The sequence below is a fragment of the Peromyscus leucopus genome, chromosome 5, assembly GCF_004664715.2.
Source record: "Peromyscus leucopus breed LL Stock chromosome 5, UCI_PerLeu_2.1, whole genome shotgun sequence".
Classification (NCBI taxonomy): Eukaryota; Metazoa; Chordata; class Mammalia; order Rodentia; family Cricetidae; genus Peromyscus; species Peromyscus leucopus.
The window spans coordinates 78,011,413-78,029,716 of NC_051067.1; the positions used below are offsets into that span (position 1 = coordinate 78,011,413).

General features: G+C 45.5%; 1 protein-coding gene across 2 annotated transcripts in view; it reads right to left on the reverse strand.

The window, feature by feature from the left end:
- Window positions 1-16,036, reverse strand: part of N4bp1 (NEDD4 binding protein 1) — a 44,990-nt gene extending 28,954 nt beyond the window's left edge. The window contains exon 1 of one of the 2 annotated variants that reach the window (XM_037206065.1): window positions 15,682-16,036. In XM_037206065.1, the coding sequence (XP_037061960.1) occupies window positions 15,682-15,879 (198 nt within the window). In that variant the 5' untranslated portion in view covers window positions 15,880-16,036. The remainder of the gene's footprint in view (window positions 1-15,681) is intronic. The other variant, XM_028891815.2, reaches the window with a different exon arrangement.
- Between the last annotated feature and the right edge of the window lie 2,268 nt (window positions 16,037-18,304).

Here is an 18,304-nt window from a genome sequence, read left to right on the forward strand (position 1 = left end):
ACTTAGAATTTCAGCAACTTCTAAAAAATGTTTTGTCATTTTGAATTATGGCATGGGGAGGATGCGCACCTGAGTGTAGTGTCCACAGAGGTCAGAGGTATCTGAGCCCCTGGGCAGGAGTAAGAGGTGGTTGTGAGTCTCCTGACACAGGTGTGGCAACTGGATGCTCTGAACTGTCAGTCCATCTCTCCAGCCCTCAGCTTGAGCAATTCTTAAGCAGGTGACTCTTAGCAATGGTTTCCCTTTACTCTTTCTTTAACTGAGAATGCTCTATTTGACTCTTAAATGATCATTTCCTTTGACAGGAAATTCTCCATAAGGGCTCTTGCTGCACATGATGGCAGCAACCTTTAATCCTAACTTCCAGGAGACTGAGGCAGGAGTGCTCTGTGAGCGCCAGGCCAGCCAGGGTTACACAGTGAGGCAGCCTTGAAGAAGAGCAAGCTTGAGTTGCTGGTGCACAACTGTTGATTTCAGCAACAAACTCATAAAACACTCACTTCTCCTTCAGAAGATTAGCTGAAGGAGGACATACTATTTTATATTCTTTGCAACCAAGACCTACACAATCCACACTTGGAAAGGGACTAAAGTTGTATATTTGCTTTGTGAGACAGGGCCTATGTGGTACAGGCTGGCCTTGAACTAACTACTGATCCTTCAGCATCCACGTTCCAAATGCTGTTATTAAGGCTTGTGCCCCTATAGCTAGTTTCATATATTGTTTTTTAAAAATGTTTGGGGCTGGAGAGACACTTCAGAGGTTAAGAGCATTGGCTGCTTTTCCAGATGACCCAGGTCAAATCCCAGCATCCACACGGTGGCTCACAACCCTCTGCAACTCCAGTCCCAGAGGATCTGATATGCTCTTCCGGCCTCCAAGGGCACTGCATGCATGTGCTACTCAGATAGACATGCAGGCAAAATACTAATATACGTTAGAAAAGGGAATAAATCTCAAATAAATAAAACGGGAAAATGTCATTTTGTTAAATTGTATGCAAAAAATCATTTTAGCAGGTCTATTTTCATTGGCATATCACCAATACATATTATTTATACATACAAGAATTATTCAACTTTCTTCAAATTGCTCTGACGAAGAAAATCTAAGTGTCCTCTTCACCATGAGCAGTTTGGATGGTACAAGTCTCATCCCTACAGAACTGAATACTTTGTGACTTAGTGAGGATGAAGATTCAGCACGAGTGCCCCTGCCTCTGGCCACACCAGTTATTTTAAGAGTGGCCTGTCTCATTTACATATACTGTACATAACAGAGAACAGAAAGCAACTTTTATGTTGTCGCCACCACAGGAGTGATGCTGCCTGAGTACAGAGAAAAGAAAAAAGACAGGGACTTGGCAAATGTCAAGTACGGTGTGCCCCTTCCTGTCTCTCCAGTCAGAACCATAGGCTCCTCTTGGTGGTCTTTGTGTGCCCTACAGTCCCACCTGCAGGCTGAGCTCTGTTGTACACAGATAATGGAAAGTTAAAGACAGTAGAGATAGGTGGCAACTTACCTGTAAATCCAGCATTTGGGAGGCTGAAAAAGAACTATCTTGAGTTCAAGACCAACCTGGACTAAAGAGTGAGAATTTGTCTCCAACCAACAAACACAACAAACAGGAAGAGGGGGTGGGCAACAAGATGGCTCAGTATAAAAAAGCTCCTCCTGCCAAATTGATGATCTAAGTTCAATTTCTAAGACCCATGTGGTAGAACAAGAGACTGGACTCCTGCAAGTTGACCTCCACAGCTCCCTGGGTGCACATGCCCATACCCTGATAAATTAAGGAATAAATAAATCAATAAACAACAGGGCAAACCAAATGGGGGGGGGGGACAGTAAATTCACTATCAATGGCTTGTTAATCTTCTAAATTTGCTTCTCTTCCAATTCATCTGTTCCTATTTGTGTCTCCAAGTCTACCAAGTCTTTTCCAAGTAGCTACCTCAGGCATGCTGTCAGGGTCTGACAGCTGTGTTACAGAACTATCAGGGCGCTCACCCTGCAGTCCTAGGACTGGAAATGGCCTTACACCTGTTAGTGTAAGGGAAGCTGCCAGTCCAGGTAAGGAGGTGTGAGGCTGAGTTCACCTGCACCAGATCAAGTACAGAGGAAATCCTACAGTCACTTGAATAAGAAGGAAGAGACCTGATCAGATCTCTTCAGCAGGATATCAGCAGCAATTAGTCAAGCTGAAGGGGGAGAGATGTCTTTTCTAGATAAAAGACTTCCAAAATACTCTCTTTAAAGGGCTATTTTTCTAACTGATCCACAATAAAGCCCACCTATGAACAGATTCTACCTGGGCCCAGAACTCGAAAATGGCTTAGTTAAAAAAGATTTTTCATCAAACACATAAAGATGTCTGTGCATGAACAAAGGCTTGGCTATGAGACCAAGACAATAAAGCCAAATTCTTAAGACAATGTCAGGGCTGCAAACAGTGTTCTGGGGTAGAGCACTCGGCAGCATGAGGCCCCAGTTTCAATCCTGCTGTAGGTTCATGTCTGTACTATGATAAACTACCCTTACAAAAAGCAACCCCGGGAGAAAGGGTTTGTTTTAGGTCACAATTACAGGTGACAGTCTATCACAGCAAAAAGTCAAGGTGCAGGGACTTTGTCAGCTGGTCACATCACATCTACCAGAAATGGACGCATGTGCACTTAGTGGCACTGAGTCACATTCTTTCTTTTTATCGTCTGGGACCCAAACCCAGGAAATGGTAGCACACACTTTTAGGCTGGATTTTCTCACATCAAAAATGAAATCAAGACAATCCCCAACAGGCCAACCTGATGCACACAATCCCTCACTGAGACTCTCTTCTCAAGTGATTCTAGACTGGGACAAACTGACAATGAAAACCAACCATCGCAAATCCTCAGTACAGAAGAGGAAATTATTGACACTTTCTAATAAATACAAAATGACAGCGAATTCATGAAACGGGATTCAGGATGTCAAAAGGAGGAGAAGGAAAGAAATCAGAGTTAAGAGTGCTGGCAAGTTAATAATATGAAGTCAAGCATGGTGCCTACGGCTATAATTTCACCACTAAGGCGAACACGGCAGGAGGATTGCCCCAAGTTTAGACCCTCGCTCTGGGATGTGCCCGGTGCATAGATGTTATTTTCAGATAAACCAGGTACACTCCAGCAAAGCGTAGGTCACTATGTCTTAACTTATAAAAATGTGCTTCTTTCTGACCCAGATTGTGGAAATACAACTGGTCTTGGTGCCCCGCCCCCACACTAGGACCTTACCTCTGTCAGCAATCCCTCCCTGCAAAAGATCAGTCTGCCTGAGTGCTGCTCCTCATACAGCAAAGCTGGGTTTGTTCAGGGGCTACTACTGAGTGTCTCTTCCTCTCCCGACTACGCCCCAAATCCTTTGCTACCATTTTCTCCCGCCCTCAGAGGAGGATTGTTTTCAGAATTGTCTGCAGGTAGCTTCCTCTCAATTACAATGCTCGCCTCTCCAAACTCCCCCCGTAACTTCCACTGTCCTCAACACTGTGAGGCTACAAGACTACTGGCCCAGCACTTCCACCCAGTCATTCTAGTCCAAAAATGCCTCAAAATCAGGTCTGAACTGGAGCTGACAGCTCTCTTCTGACCCATCTTTGGTCCAGGTTCTCTTTTAATGAACAGTGGCTTAGAGTCAATGTATACATTGTAATCAACTACAAATCAAACTTCTTTCTACCCATCAATCTTATTATGCCCTTGATACAATAACTTGTCTACCCCTTGTTACAATATAAGAGGTGCTTCTGAAAGCATACTCTAGAAAGCTTCCCGCTGGACAGACTGTTGTGGGATATTTGTACTGTGTGAAGGTGTATTGCTGTGATGGCTGTAATAAAGGCTGAATGGCCAATAGCTAGGCAGGAGGTGCAGGCAGGGTTTCAGGGAGAGAAAGGAAAAGGAAGAGGAATCTAGACAGAGAAGAAACAGGAGGTGCAAGAAGAGAGGTGATGCCACATGGCAGGTCTTAGTTTAGTAGATATGGGTTAATTTATTAGGACTAGTTAGAAACAAGCCTAAGCTATAGACTGAGCTTTCATAATTAATAATAAGTCTTTGTGTCATTATTTGTGAGCTGGATGCCCAAAGGGAAGTCTGACTACACTACACAGGACTAATGTTCAAGTTCTGAGGGGTCTTATTGAAGACCTTTGGATGAACATGTTTGCTTATTTTTGCTACATACTTTAACTTTTCCTTCTTCTACTCTTCAAAAACTTTATCTGAGAAAACAGAGTATGTATATTAATCTCTGCATCTTATTAAATTGTAATGTTTATCACAAGTCCAGTAGATTGCACATTTCTCGGGGGTGGGAAATGCCCCTAGCCATCAAATTCAGTGATTATCAAGTAGGCATAGTTCTCTGAGCATCTAGCAACATGAGGAGATGTACCTGGCTGTTACAGCTTGAGGAGATGCTCTTGGCATCTCTGGCATCTAGAGGGTGGAAGACAGATGCTGCTAATCATCCTATAGACATAGTACACTCCTCCCCACACACTCAAATTATATGACCCAAATGCATCACTGCTGAGAAACCCTGAAGAAATCAATTAATGTCTAACAAATACCTAGAGGTGATTTGGAAACATGGACCAACATCTTGCAACAATGATTTGGCTAAACATTAATTAAGAAAGGGTGGCCAGCCGGGCGTTGGTGGCGCACGCCTTTAATCCCAGCACTCGGGAGGCAGAGCCAGGCGGATCTCTGTGAGTTCGAGGCCAGCCTGGGCTACCAAGTGAGCTCCAGGAAAGGCGCAAAGCTACACAGAGAAACCTGTCTCGAAAAAACCAAAAAAAAAAAAAAAGAAAGTGTGGCCAAAATGACAAGAATAGAATTGTGTGTGTGTTCCATTTCAACAGTATAAAACTGAGTATAGTGATGCATGCCTGTAATCCTAACACCTGGGAGTGGAGGATAGAGGACTGGAAATTCAAAGCCACCCTTGACTATGTGATGGGTGAGTGCAATACCTACCTCAAAACACAAACAGTTTATATAGAAAAATGTTAAATAGTTCTAAGAAAGACAAAAATATGGCCTGTTTCTTTGGCCTATTCCCAAATTATTTAATTTTCTAGGAACATACTACTTGTTATTAATTATAGTCTGGACTGGGAAGATACAAATTAAAATGTGTAGAGTTCTGGAACAAAGTATGTAACTAGTTGACTGAGTACTTACCTAGTATGTATTCACCTTAGCACTGTATCAAAAATGGCAATACATGCCTGCCATCTCAACACTCAGAAAGTGGAGGCAGGAGAATCAAAGTCAGGGGCTGAAGAGATGGCTCAGCAGTTAAGAGCACTTACTGCTTTTGCAGAGGACCTGCAAGATCCATAACTCATTCTAGGAAATCCAGCACCCTCTTCTACCCTCAAGATACCAGGCATGCACACAGTCTACACACACACACACACACACACACACACACACACACACACACACACACACACACTTAGGCAAAATGCTCATACCATACACACAAAATAATAAATCCTAAAAAAAAAGTTCAAGGTCATTCTTAGCTATATAGAATTCCAAGTTGGCCTTGGATACATGGCACCCTGTTTAGAAAATTAATTAATCAATTAATTGAAATGTGGAGCTTTGCCATCAAGATGGTAACTCTCTGAGCTGGTAGAAGAGATATCCTTGAAGAGTATGGTTTCTTTGCTCTGTAAGACATTAGGTAGCCAATTTATTCTCCAACTCAGAAACTTCATTCCAACATTCTTTTGTTTTGTTTTGTTTGAAACACGGTTTCACTTTGTAGACCTGGAATACAATATATAAACCAGGTTTAACCTTGAACTCAAGAGATCTGCCAGCCTCTGCTTCCTGAGTGCTGGGATTAAACTGGGATTAAAGCAGTGGTTCTCACCCTTCCTAATGCTGTGACCTTTAATACAGTTCCTCATGTGGTGACCCCCAACCATACCATTGTTTTTGTTGCCACTTTGTAACTATAGTTTTGCTACTGTTATGCATCTAAATGTAAGTATCTATGTTTTCTAATGGTCTTAGGTGATCCTGTGAAAGGGTCGCTCAATCCCCAAAGGGGTCAATACCACCAAGTTCAGAACCGCTGGATTAAAGGCAAGGTTCCAGTATTTTTTTTTTTTTTCATGCAGGCCCTCAGATCCTCAAACATTCTTTGAACTACATTTATGGCCTTACTAGCTAGTTCTGGTTCATGAATTACCTGCCTGTCTGAAAACTGGCTTGTAACTTTAAAAGGTGCTTTCCCTTTGGGGGTTTGTAGGACCCATTAAGATGCCCCAGTGCACTCACTGCACTCACTGTTAGAGGAACTAGCTAAGTGACCCCCAAAAGGCATCTGGTTATCTGTTTAAATACAAGCTTGTCTTACTTGGTGCTCCCCCTCCCCCACCCAGGCATCTGGTTTCCTGCTTCAAACACAAGCTCGTCTCATTTCAGGTCTCAGAACGCATCCTCGGCAGCAGAAGTCTCCCCTTCTCTGCCTCTCTGCCGGGTTCTTCTCCTCTGATGCTGTCTTTGTAGCTCATCACCCCAGCCCTTTCCTTGAGATGGCTCACTGGTCTCAAGGATCCTCCTGCAGTTTCCTGAGTGCTGGCGAGTAAAGGTGTATTCATTCCACTATGCCCAGCTCCGCCTGTCCCCTTGCCAGGGCCAAGAGCCAGCCTGCCAGTCTCAAATGCACCTCTATGTGCATGAACATGTTCTAAGCTCCCCTTGCAGCAATCTGACCTTTAGGGTACGATCATGTGGTTATCTGTCTAGCAGATATTAGGATCTACTTTCAGACGAGATTAAGAAACTGGTTTGTGGCTGGGATGCAGCTCAGTGTCATAGTTCTTGCTTGTAAGAACTAGGCCCTGCGTTCTACCCCCAATATCACAAGTATGGAGGTGCACGCTGGAAATCCTAGCACTAAGGACGAATGTAGGAGGGTTCAAGGGTCCTGAAGGTACATCCTACATCAAGTTCTAGGTTAGCTTGGGCTATAAGAGACTATGTTTCTTTCCTTTCTTCCTTTCTTCTTTTTTTCTTTTGGTTTTTCGAGACAGGGTTTCTCTGTGTAGCCTTGGCTGTCCTGGAGCTTGCTCTGTAGACCAGGCTGGCCTCAAACTCACAGAGACCTACCTGCCTCTGCCATCTGAGGACTGGGATTAAAGGCTTGTGCCACCACTGCCCCACAAGGAGACCCGTTCTCAAAAAAAAAAAAAAAAAAAGAGAGAGAGAGAGACAGAGAAAGGAAAAAAGGTAAAAACAAAGACATTCCAGAGGCCCTGTATATCTAGAAGAATGTTCTTTTTGACATGTCATCTATATTAAGGCACAGAAACTCACTGCCTTGTGGGAACTGAACCAGCCAGTCTTCAATACGAAGCCTTACTCCCTGAGTACTTATACTGGACATTCTCAGAGACACCTTTCCTATCCAGCTAGTCTCCAGATGAGTTAAAACAGTTGACAGGAAGGAGGGTACCTGTTAAAAAGTAGGTAATAAGATGTGACAGCCAAGCTACCGTCTATCAATATCCATTTTCTGCTTCCTTAATTACAAAATTCAGATTCTGTTCAGGACAGCAATATACCTGAGTCATAAATGAAAATTTCCTAGTTTGATACTAGCAATGATCACATGACATAGCTCTAGCCAATTAGAGGAAGGCAAAGATTACATTAAGGTTTTCTGGAAGGGTGTTACTTCTATATTTTGTTCTCAAGACAGCCCTGATAGCTGAGCAGTGAGTCATTCTGTGATGATGTGGGACCAACTCCTAACCACTGCTGAGACTTGCTTATCTTCAAATTTTCTTTACCCCTTTGTCCTGCTCAGGATTAAACACAGGGTCTTCCTGTACATGCTAGGCAAGCCCTACACAAACTCCTTTACACTTTTTTTTTCAGTTGAGGACAGGGTCTCAGTAAGTTACCCAAGCTGGTCTCCAAGTCACTACACAGCCCAAGGAGACCTCAAATTTGCAACACTCCCACTTCAGCCTCATGAGTAAGTGGTACTACAGGTGTGTATCACAAATGCTCGGCCATCTTGAAATTTCTTTAGTGGAAAAAAATACTAAGTCTCTATTTGTATAGGCATCTATTACTGCAAGAATTTTATTAACAATAGAGATAGATCAATATGCATTAATCTACCTATAGCAACAAAATAGCAATTTTATTCTCTTCATTAAAAAAAAAAAAAAAAACACCAGAGGTGCTGAGTGTAGTGGTATATCCCTTTACTTCCAGCACTAAGGAGGCAGAGACAGGCAGAGCTCTGTGAGTTCTAGGCCAGCTAGGGCTACATGGTGAGACTTTATCTCAAAACAAAACAAGACCAGGGTTAGGAGCCTTTAATCCCCCATGAGTTGTGTGTGGGTGAACAGTGCAGGCAGATCTCGGCCAGCCTGGTCTACACAGTGGCATTCTGTCTCAAGAATAACAACAGGGCTAGGGAGATGGCTTAGTGGGCAAAGGCGCCTGCAGTATGACAGGATAACCTAAATCTAACCCTCAGAATTCAGGGAAAGGAGAGAATCCACTCCACAAAACTGTCCTCTGTGTGCACACTGCAGCATGCACACACACACACACACACACACACACACACACACACACACACAGAACCCATACACACACAATTATAATAATTTTTCTAGGAGTTTAACAAGAACAACAACAAAGCAGTTGTCTACAAAGATTTCCCTCCATGATTTCATTTGAAATTTAAGGATGCTAACTTTATACAATAATATTAATTTAGTAAAATGTTGGCAAAAAGCAAGATAGTGAACCTTTACTTACCCTCATGGCAGCTTACAATTACCAGTAATACCAGTTTCAGGGGATCTGATGACCTCTAACCTCCACCGGCGCCAGGCATGCACATGGCACACTGGCACACGCAAGCGCGAGAACATTCAGACCCATAACATCTTTGAAAGATACATACATCTTTTTTAAAAATCATACAATAGGGTCTGCAAAATGCCTCAGCAAGTCAAGTCACCTGCCACCAAATCTGGTGACCTGAGTTCAATCCTGGGACCTACATGGTGGAAGGAGACCCAGCTTTGACAAATTGACCCCTGACCCCCAAGCAGGATATGGCATAAACAGCTCCGACAAGATAAGTAAGTATAATCTTAATATAATCTTAAACCAAATCCTACACTGTTGGCTGGGAACGGAACAGGAAAGGGGAAGCTATAGCATTAGCAATGAGTGTCTCCCATTTCAACATTCTGGAATAACCCCAAAGTATTAGCCATAAAAGACAGTGAGCCAACCACTGTTTCTTAAGATGATTTTCACAACTATACAGAAAAAAACAGTATCATTCTAGGAAATGTAAAAAAGCTACCACATTCCTTTCTGGTAAAATCACGAAAGCTCCACAATACTACCCAGCGGTACATCTCTAAATTACTTCCTCCATGATGACCCAGGTATCACTCTTCCAAGCAACAAGGACCTGAAATCCCTGTACCAGAATTCTCCAGTACTTCCTGAAGGAGCCCGGCTGACCTACAGTCTAGCCTACAGTCTTTTTTTTTTTTTTTTTTTTGAGACAGGGTTTCTCTGTGTAGCTTTCCGCCTTTCCTGGAACTCGTTTTGTAGACCAGGCTGGCCTTGAACTCACAGAGATCCGCCTGCTCTGCCTCCCGAGTGCTGGGATTAAAGGCGTGCGCCACCACCGCCCGGCTAGCCTACAGTCTTACCTCTATTTTCCCTTCTACTTCCTTATCCTCAAACAAGGGGACTCTTCAGACACAACTCCTGGGCCCTACTCTGCTTGCTCAACTCTACTTAGATCCTTTTAACTGTGATGCCGTGTGTGGAACTCACTACTCCACCAGGGACAGACACATCACCTACAATATCGGCCCCAAGGTCCAGTGACACTGTAAGCTCACTGTTCCTGACTCCCTCTGGTCCCTACCTCAGTCCCACAGAAGTAAGTCCCTTCTGAAAGCAATCTCAAGTGTGCTCGTTCTCTCTCTCTCTCTCTCTCTCTCTCTCTCTCTCTCTCTCTCTCTCTCACACACACACACACACACACACACACACACACACACACACACACACACACACACACACACACACCAGGAAAAACGAACCACCTGATGTTTCTCCAAGACAGTGTTCTGGACCACCAGGTCTTCTGCTGCTCTCTCTTCTCCGAGAGAAGCAAGTGTGTTAATTTATTAATCTGTAGTAATTACTAATACTTTCTAAAGTAGAGGTTAGAAGAACAGTTCAAAAGCTCCATCTGGATCACAGACATGTTTTCTTCAATATGTGTGACTGGACTTTAGTACAATACATATCTTTTTTTGTTTGTTTGTTTGTTTGTTTGTTTTTGTTTTTCGAGACAGGGTTTCTCTGTGTAGCTTTGCGCCTTTCCTGGAACTCACTTGGTAGCCCAGGCTGGCCTCGAATTCACAGAGATCCGCCTGGCTCTGCCTCCCGAGTGCTGGGATTAAAGGCGTGCGCCACCACCGCCGGCACAATACATATCTTGTAAACTGAAATTGCCATCCCTCCTGGGAGTGGCTATGCTGAAGACTCAAAGAGGCTGGTTTGAGCTTGGTTTAGAGCTGACACTGTAGATCCAGGCAAATCATCTTGGGTTATCTTTACTCCCTTCAGTGGCCATTCACTGTCCACTTGTATCTGACAGAACATCCTTTTAACTACAGGTAAAGCTTTTGGGGTGTATTAACTTAGCAGGATACTAGCTTCCATCAACCCAAAAGCTAAGACCACCATCAACAACATCTGAGACCTACAGATTTCCCCACCTGCTGTACTAGCCACCTCAAGTTCCCAGCATCGCATCTGCAAACTTCCTTGACTCTTAACTTTTTTTTTTTTTTTTTTTTTTGAGACAGTGGCCAGATAGCTCTAGCTGGGTTAGAACTTGCTATGCAACCCAGGATGGTTATGAATTTGTGGTGATCCTTAGCTTTGCCTTAGAGTTGCTGGGATTTGGGGTGTATGCTACCAGACCCAGATGATTTATGCCTGTCTTTTGTTCTGAAAATAAAAGTTTATGTAACTATTTCCATGTTAAGACATGTTATTCAGCCTGGTGGTGGCACACCCCTTTAATCCCAGCATTTGGGAGGCAGAGGCAGGCAAATCACTGAGTTCCAGGCCAGCCTGGTCCAGGACGGCCAGGGCTACACAGAGAAGCCCTGTCTCGAAAAGCCAACAGCAGCAACAAAAAGACAAGTTATCCAGGGCGAACAGAATGTGTGCTCCTGGGCCACAGGCACTCATATTAGGCTTAGAGCAAACGGTCTCCTTGTCCTTGACAGCTGTGTTTTGTGTGGATGACCTTACAGAGAGAATCAATGTGGCCTGTTAATCCCAACCTGTGAGAGGCTGAGGCAGGAAAATGAGGGCTTCAAGCTATTCTGGGCTACATAACCTTCTTAAGACAAAAAAGGAAAAAACATATTACACAAAATTTTTGTTGATACTTGTACATGGAATTAAAAATATGTTTGCTCTCCCTTACCCCACCCAATGAGTAAGTCCTCTCCAGGTTTTCTAGCTTCTCATACTACCTTAGGGTTAATATTGCTGCGATGAAATACCACAACCAAAAGCAATGTGGGGAGAAAAGGGTTTAATTGGCTTACATATGTGGAATCATGGTCCACTGGGGGAAGCCAAGGCAGGAGCTCAAACCAGATGGGAAGCTGGAGGCAGGAGCTGATGTATACGTCATGGAGGAGTTTGCTTACTGGCTTGTTCCCCATGGCTTGCTCAGCCTGCTTTCTTATAGAACCCAGGACCACCAGCCCAGGGATGACCCCACCCACATTGGACTATGCCCTACCCCATCAATAACTAATTAAGAAAATGCTCTACAAGCTTGCCTACAACCTGATCTCATGGAGGCATTTTCATAAATGAGGTTCCCTCCTCTCAGGTGACTGTAGCTTGTGTCAAGTTGACATAAAACTAGCCAGGACACATCTTACCCTTACACCCCCAGAGTAATGCCAAATTAGTATGGAAGTTGCTGGACATCACTCACAGTATCTGTACTTGTATCATCACAAACCAGCAGCAGACAGATATAAATGCTGTGGCATTTCGTAGCTACATCATTGACATTCATGACTTCCTACACTCACCCTCCTTCAGCAGGCCTCAGACACCCTTTCTACCTCTAGAAATTTCCTCCATGCTCTCTTCACTCAAGGAACTGAGTAAAACTGCACCTTTCAAATACCTGGGATTGTGTTCACTGTTCCCTCCTTCACCCTCTGGAGCCTCACTGATCAGAGAAGCTGTTCCTTCTTCTCATTAAGCAACACTTAGAACACATGACAACTATTACGTGAATCACACTGTCCTTTTTCCATGTCCCTCTCCTACTAGGCTATAGGATTCTTGAGGATAAGGGGCAACGGCACATTGACTCCCTCACAGGTGATCTTTTCCCCAAATGCTAAGCACTGGCAAGTTGTGGTACATGCCCACACTCCCAGCCCTGGAGTATCTCCAGTTGGAAGCCATCCAGAGCTATAAAGCAAGACTTTGTCCTTAAAAATAAGTAAATACAAACTTTAAAACTTGACTACCTGGCAGCCTCATCACCAACACCAAAGACTATGAACGATTCCTTCCAGCTACCAGGGTTTAAACTGCCTTAAATACCTACTTCCACTCAGATCCCAAGTCCCTTGTCACCACCCAAGTCCATTTCAACCTTAAAACAGTATTCCTTTCACCCCTGGCTTTCCGCTTGCCTTCAAATTATCCATCCAGAAATTTCAGGCAAATTCCTTCCCTGCAAAAACTTTCACTGACTCCCTCCTGAATATCTAAGGTCTTCTTGCTTGAGCTGAGCAATTGTATCTCACAAAGGACTGTGACATACTCTGTCATGACATTCTACCTCCTATGTTTTCTGGCTTCCACATCTTTGTCAACAATGAAGTACCTGGTAATCTTCCCAGCTTCTCAGAGTCCACCGAAAGTGCTGCCTCCTCCCCAGCAGAACTGGGCAGTCCATGCCTTTCCTGAGCTTCCACAGGCATTATCACTCAAACAGTAGCTCCCCCTTGCCTCCCCCTGACTGCTGGAGGCCTAACTAATTCACAGTCCTTCTCACAGTTGTAACAGAAAGCCCAGCAGGTGGCCTCCCCAGTCCCATTTTCTGGCACTAGGGACTGAAGCTACAAAGCCTTCTACACTGAGCTGTACCGAACTCTTCTTGGGCTGAGGGCACAGCTCGATGAAGAGTGCTTAGCTAGGGCACACAAGGCCCTGGGTTTGATCCCCAGCACTATCAAAAGTAAAAACTGGGTTTCTCTGTGTAGCTCAGGCTGGCCTCAAACCACCACCCTCAGGCCTCAGCCTCCAGAGTTCTGGGACTACAGTATGTTTCACCACAGCCACCTGGCTCAGCATTTCTTTGTGTTCCCCCTCAATGCCTTTTCTCCTTATACCAAGTTAATGGTTCCCTTTCCCTCCAAAAGTTAAAAAGTAAAACAAACTGCCCTTGATTGTGGCAGTCAACTCTTACCATGAATCTCAAGAGAGAGGAAAAAGGATTTCTTGTAAATGGGAAGGTTACATTATGAGTAATACATGTTGAAAAGATTAACAGGGCAGGTGACATTACCATTACCAAAATACCATATGCCACACCTTTCCTATTGGCTGTGCCAAACAGTGTGGTACTAGCAGACACACTAGAAAACGGGTTGGGAGGTTTGGCAGGACAGGCAAGGTAGAGGGGAAGCACTTTCCACCTCTGGGGTGTCCTGAGAAAGAGCAGAAACAGCATCAGTCCAACCCACAGCAAGAACAGAAGAGACTAGCCTGCTGTGGAAGTCTAAGAGAGAGCCGCTACCACATACAGTAGGAAACAAGATGGCGCAGGATTAGTAAGTACCCTGAGGTGGCACACGCCTGTAATCTCAGTGCTTGGAGGCCAGGCTAGAAGGACTCCTAATTCAAGACCAGTCACCACAGCCAGACCGTCTTACAGTGTCAGTTCCGACAGACAGGAAGCCCTACCAGGTTCCAGCATGCAAGGAGGACTTTCTGAAGGACCAGAGTCTAGTATAAGGTGAACTAGGAGGCAGGGAACAATGCAACAAAAGCAAGGACGCCAGAAGGGACCCCACTGGGGACCAAAGTCCTGACCGAAGCCAAGCCAGGGAAGAAGGGGAATGGGTGCATGGTGGAACATTTAGAACTGGTGGGCCTCAGGCATGGTTTTAGACTGAATAGTCAGAGTGGGTGCTGAAGAGAAAGAAGGGAAACAGGAGGAGTTATACTATCTGTTCGTAATCAATAACCCATCTAAGGAATTAAGCACTGGAAAACCAACTTGATCCAACATCCATGACTTCAGCCCACACTGTGAAGAATCCTACAACTAAGTGCCTTGTAGACTACCCATGTTAAACACACGCATCCTTTTTTTTTTTTTTTTTTTCAATTAAATCTAATTACATCAGGAGCTACAGTCACTCAAGGGTAACGTGAAATTTGTAACGTAGGATGTAAAAAAGGGTCTCCCCAGGGCTAGGTTGTTTGACAAGCATCACCCATTCACGTTCCAGAAACAATACCTCCCCCATGAATTCTGGCGCCCACAGATGGGAAACTTTGGAGAAACGTGGGTACCTGAAGGTGTTCAAGAAGTAAAGCTCAAAATACCAGGCTCTGAGAAGCTGTTGACTGCAAACCGGGAGGGGCAGCGAGGGGCTTTCTCCTAACTTCCCAGATCTGACCCTCCAAATACCGCAGGAGAGGAAGCACCACCTTATCCCTCAACTTCCTACTCCTCCCCTGTAACTTAGGATGCTATACAATACAACTTTGGCCATGTGGGCCTTCTCCCACGCGTGTCTTGTAGGATTCTTACATAGAAACATAACTAAAATGCCCCTTCTCCAGGCAACCTGTCCACTACCTGGCCATTTCACTGGCTCAATGAGATTTTTGTAGGCATAGAAGGCTTCACGGTCAAATTTTGCTACCGTTTCTGACGAGGAGGAGGGGCTGATGGCGGTGTTGAGTAGGTACGTCTAAAATACTGATTAGACACAAGGTGAGTCACCACTTAGTTTCAGTTTCTCCAGCTGTTCGTTTAATAGAAGGAAAGATTCCTATCACAGCGTCCTCGCTGGATTTTTAAAGGCTGCGTTTACTCGGCGGAATGTCAGAGGTGCCACACGCATCTTACAATCGTAGAACAGCAACAATACAGGAACAATGTTATTTTTTAACGCAGCTACTACACATCCTCCCTTTGAAGTGTCTGGCCATTACTTATGATGCTTTTCCCCTCCTGAGTTCCAAGAGGGCCTGAGATCTCCAAAGGGTTTGGGAACCTTGCAGTGGCGGCCTGGCGGCTGAAAACCAAGCAGGGGCGTCGAGCCGCGGGCCCATCCGAGGGGCTGGAGGACCGACGGCGCGACCGCGGAGCGCGCGCGTGCTCCGGGCCTGACCGCGCTGCCTTCGGCGCCCCTCGCCTACTTTCATCTCCGCGAGGGACTAGGGAGGCAGACGCTTTCGCAGCGCCCTTTACACACGGGGACCCCGAGGCTCCCGGAAAGGAACCGCCAAGCCCCACGGCCCGGCGAGCCAGGCCGGACTCACCTTGGCGCTGTGCACCGCCTCCTGCGCGCCGCGGAGCTGCAGCCAGATGCGCGCGGGCAGCGGCTCCTCCGCCCCGAGGGCGCCGAGCACCGCCAGGCCCACGCCGAACAGAGCCTCGATGCGGCCGCGGCTCCGCTCCAGCAGCGCCGCCTTCTCGGCGGGCGCCGTGAACTCGTCCAGCACCACCCGGGCCGCCATGGCGGGCGCGGCCTCCCGTGGCGCCGGGGGCCAGCGGCGGCGACGCCCCCTCAGCGTTGCCGCCGCCGCACCGAGCCGCTCCGGAGGCGTGGGCCGTGCCGGCCGCCTCGCCCGTCCGCAGGCCCCGCTACACCATCACGACACGGCCGCCGCAGCTTAGCAACTGCGGGCACTCCCTCCCCGCCGCCCCGCCGCCCCGCCGCCGCCACAGCCGCCACGCATGCGCTCAGCCCGCCGCCGTCATTGAAGCTCGCCGCCCCGTCGCGAAGGGCGGGTTGGTAGGCTGAGGGCGACGGAAGTCGACGCCATACGCGGCCACCATATTGGTTAAGGGCAAGCGTCGGCAGGCGGGGCCTTCGGTGGCCATATTTGACGAGGGCATGGTACCTTTGGTCATCTAGCAGATGGAAGTTTCTGGTTTTACATTGGTAGGCAGATGATTCTTCTTTTCCTCTCTTCTTTTCCGTCTCTTTACTTCTTTCTCTTATTTACTTCTTTAAGAAAAAAAATGGTAGCAGGAAAAGAAAATGGGACTACCAGCGTAGAATTGAAAAGCTAAATAAATTGGCTGGCATAGTGTCAATTCCCTGTAAACCCAGTGAGATCATGAATGAGGTAGGCAGATAGTTCTCTGCTGAAGGCAAGCCTGAGGTACATAGTCGAGACCAGCTTGGGCTACCAAGTGAAACCTTGTCTCAAAAACCAAACGGGACATGGCTGAGTGATTAACAGTGCTTATTGGGTACTCATAAAGACTGGGAGTTTGGATAGCAACATCCACATATCAAGCTAGGCATGGAAGCAGTCTTGTACCGTCAGCTCCGAGGGAGACAGGAGGGCTTGCTGGTTTCCAGTTTAGCTGAGAAAGAGCAAAAGGGGAGCCACTGGCTCAGGTAGAGACTCTAAAGGAGTAGATGAGAAGCGGTAGAGGAGATGACCTGAGCCCCTCCTGGCTTCTGCCTGGAGAGACATGCTCACCATCACACAATTGTGCCCATATACTCACACATACATAAAATAACTCTAAAATAAATCTGCAGGCAGAATTTTCCATCTAAACACACTCACCGCCCCCCTCCCCCAGCTTTTTTAATTAAACCAGTCTGAAGGCACTTTGGCAAAGACACATCTTCAACAGTATACAGAAAGATTATTTCATAACATTTCCCCCTTTTTGGGGTCCAAATAAAAGAGAAAGTTTTAACTTTAACATAGTAAAACTATATATAACAAAAACAATTATCAAGTAAGAATTAGTTACAATATCTAGTCCATTTGTATTTGGCAAAATTAGAGAAAGTATTATCTACCTTATCTTTGTGAGTCTAAAGTTTTATATATAATTTACTTTTTTATCATAACTAAAGTTTATTTAGTCTTTAACTCCATCAAAAACACCAGAAGGGCGAAATGTTACCTAATGACAGTCACCCTAAGTTCTTCTGCAAGGTTGGGGCATCCAACTCTGGCCTACAGTTCTAGAATATCTGCCAGACATATTGAGAAGCAGGGAACTTTGAAGTACTGTCTACCTTGTCTTGATAGTTTGGCAGTCTATTTCTTTTGTGTTTTGCTGGTCCAGTTTGGACAATAACTGTCAGCAATTGAGGCAAGGGCAGTTTCTTTGCCCAAATGCCTAGCTTTTGCCATAAAGAAAGCAAACTCCATATGGAGTTTCTTCAGTGCCCATCTGTGGTGTACCCCCACCCCTAAAAGTTGCCTGAATATCAAATAACAGAACAAGCCATTAGATTAAACAAAGAGGCCAGGCAGTGGTGGCACATACCTTTAATCTTAGCACTTGTGAGGCAGAGCTCTGTCTGGATCTCTGTGAATTCAAAGCCACCCTGGATTGCATGAGATTGACTCAGTCTAGGAGAGAAAACAGAGCCAGGCAGTGGTGGCACACACTTTTAATCCAAATACTTGGGATTCACAGGAGTTTAATCCCAGCACTTGAGATCTCATACCTTTGCTTGGGAAGCACACATGCCTTTAATCCCAGCACTAAGAAGGAAGTGAAGGCTGGGCAGAGAAAGGTATATAAGGCATGAGAAGACAGGAACTGAGGCCTTTTCAGGCTGAGGAGTCCTAGAGGTAAGGCGTGGCAGTGGCTTGTTCCTTTGTCTCTGTGATCTTTCAGCATTTACCCCAATATCTGGCTCTGGGGATTTTTATTTTAAAAGACCATTTAAAATTTAAGTTACATTTTATTTAGACTTAAAGGGGGAAATGTTGTATATTTTGTTTGTATTCTGACAAAGCTTGTCTGAAGATCAGAGGGTAGAGCTAGCTGGTTAATCATAGAAGCCAAACATGGTGGCTCATGCCTTTAATCCCAGCACAATCAGGAGGTGGAGTCAGGAATATAAAGTGGGTGGAGACAGGATCTTGGTGCTCCTTTCAGTCTGAGGATCCAGAGAGG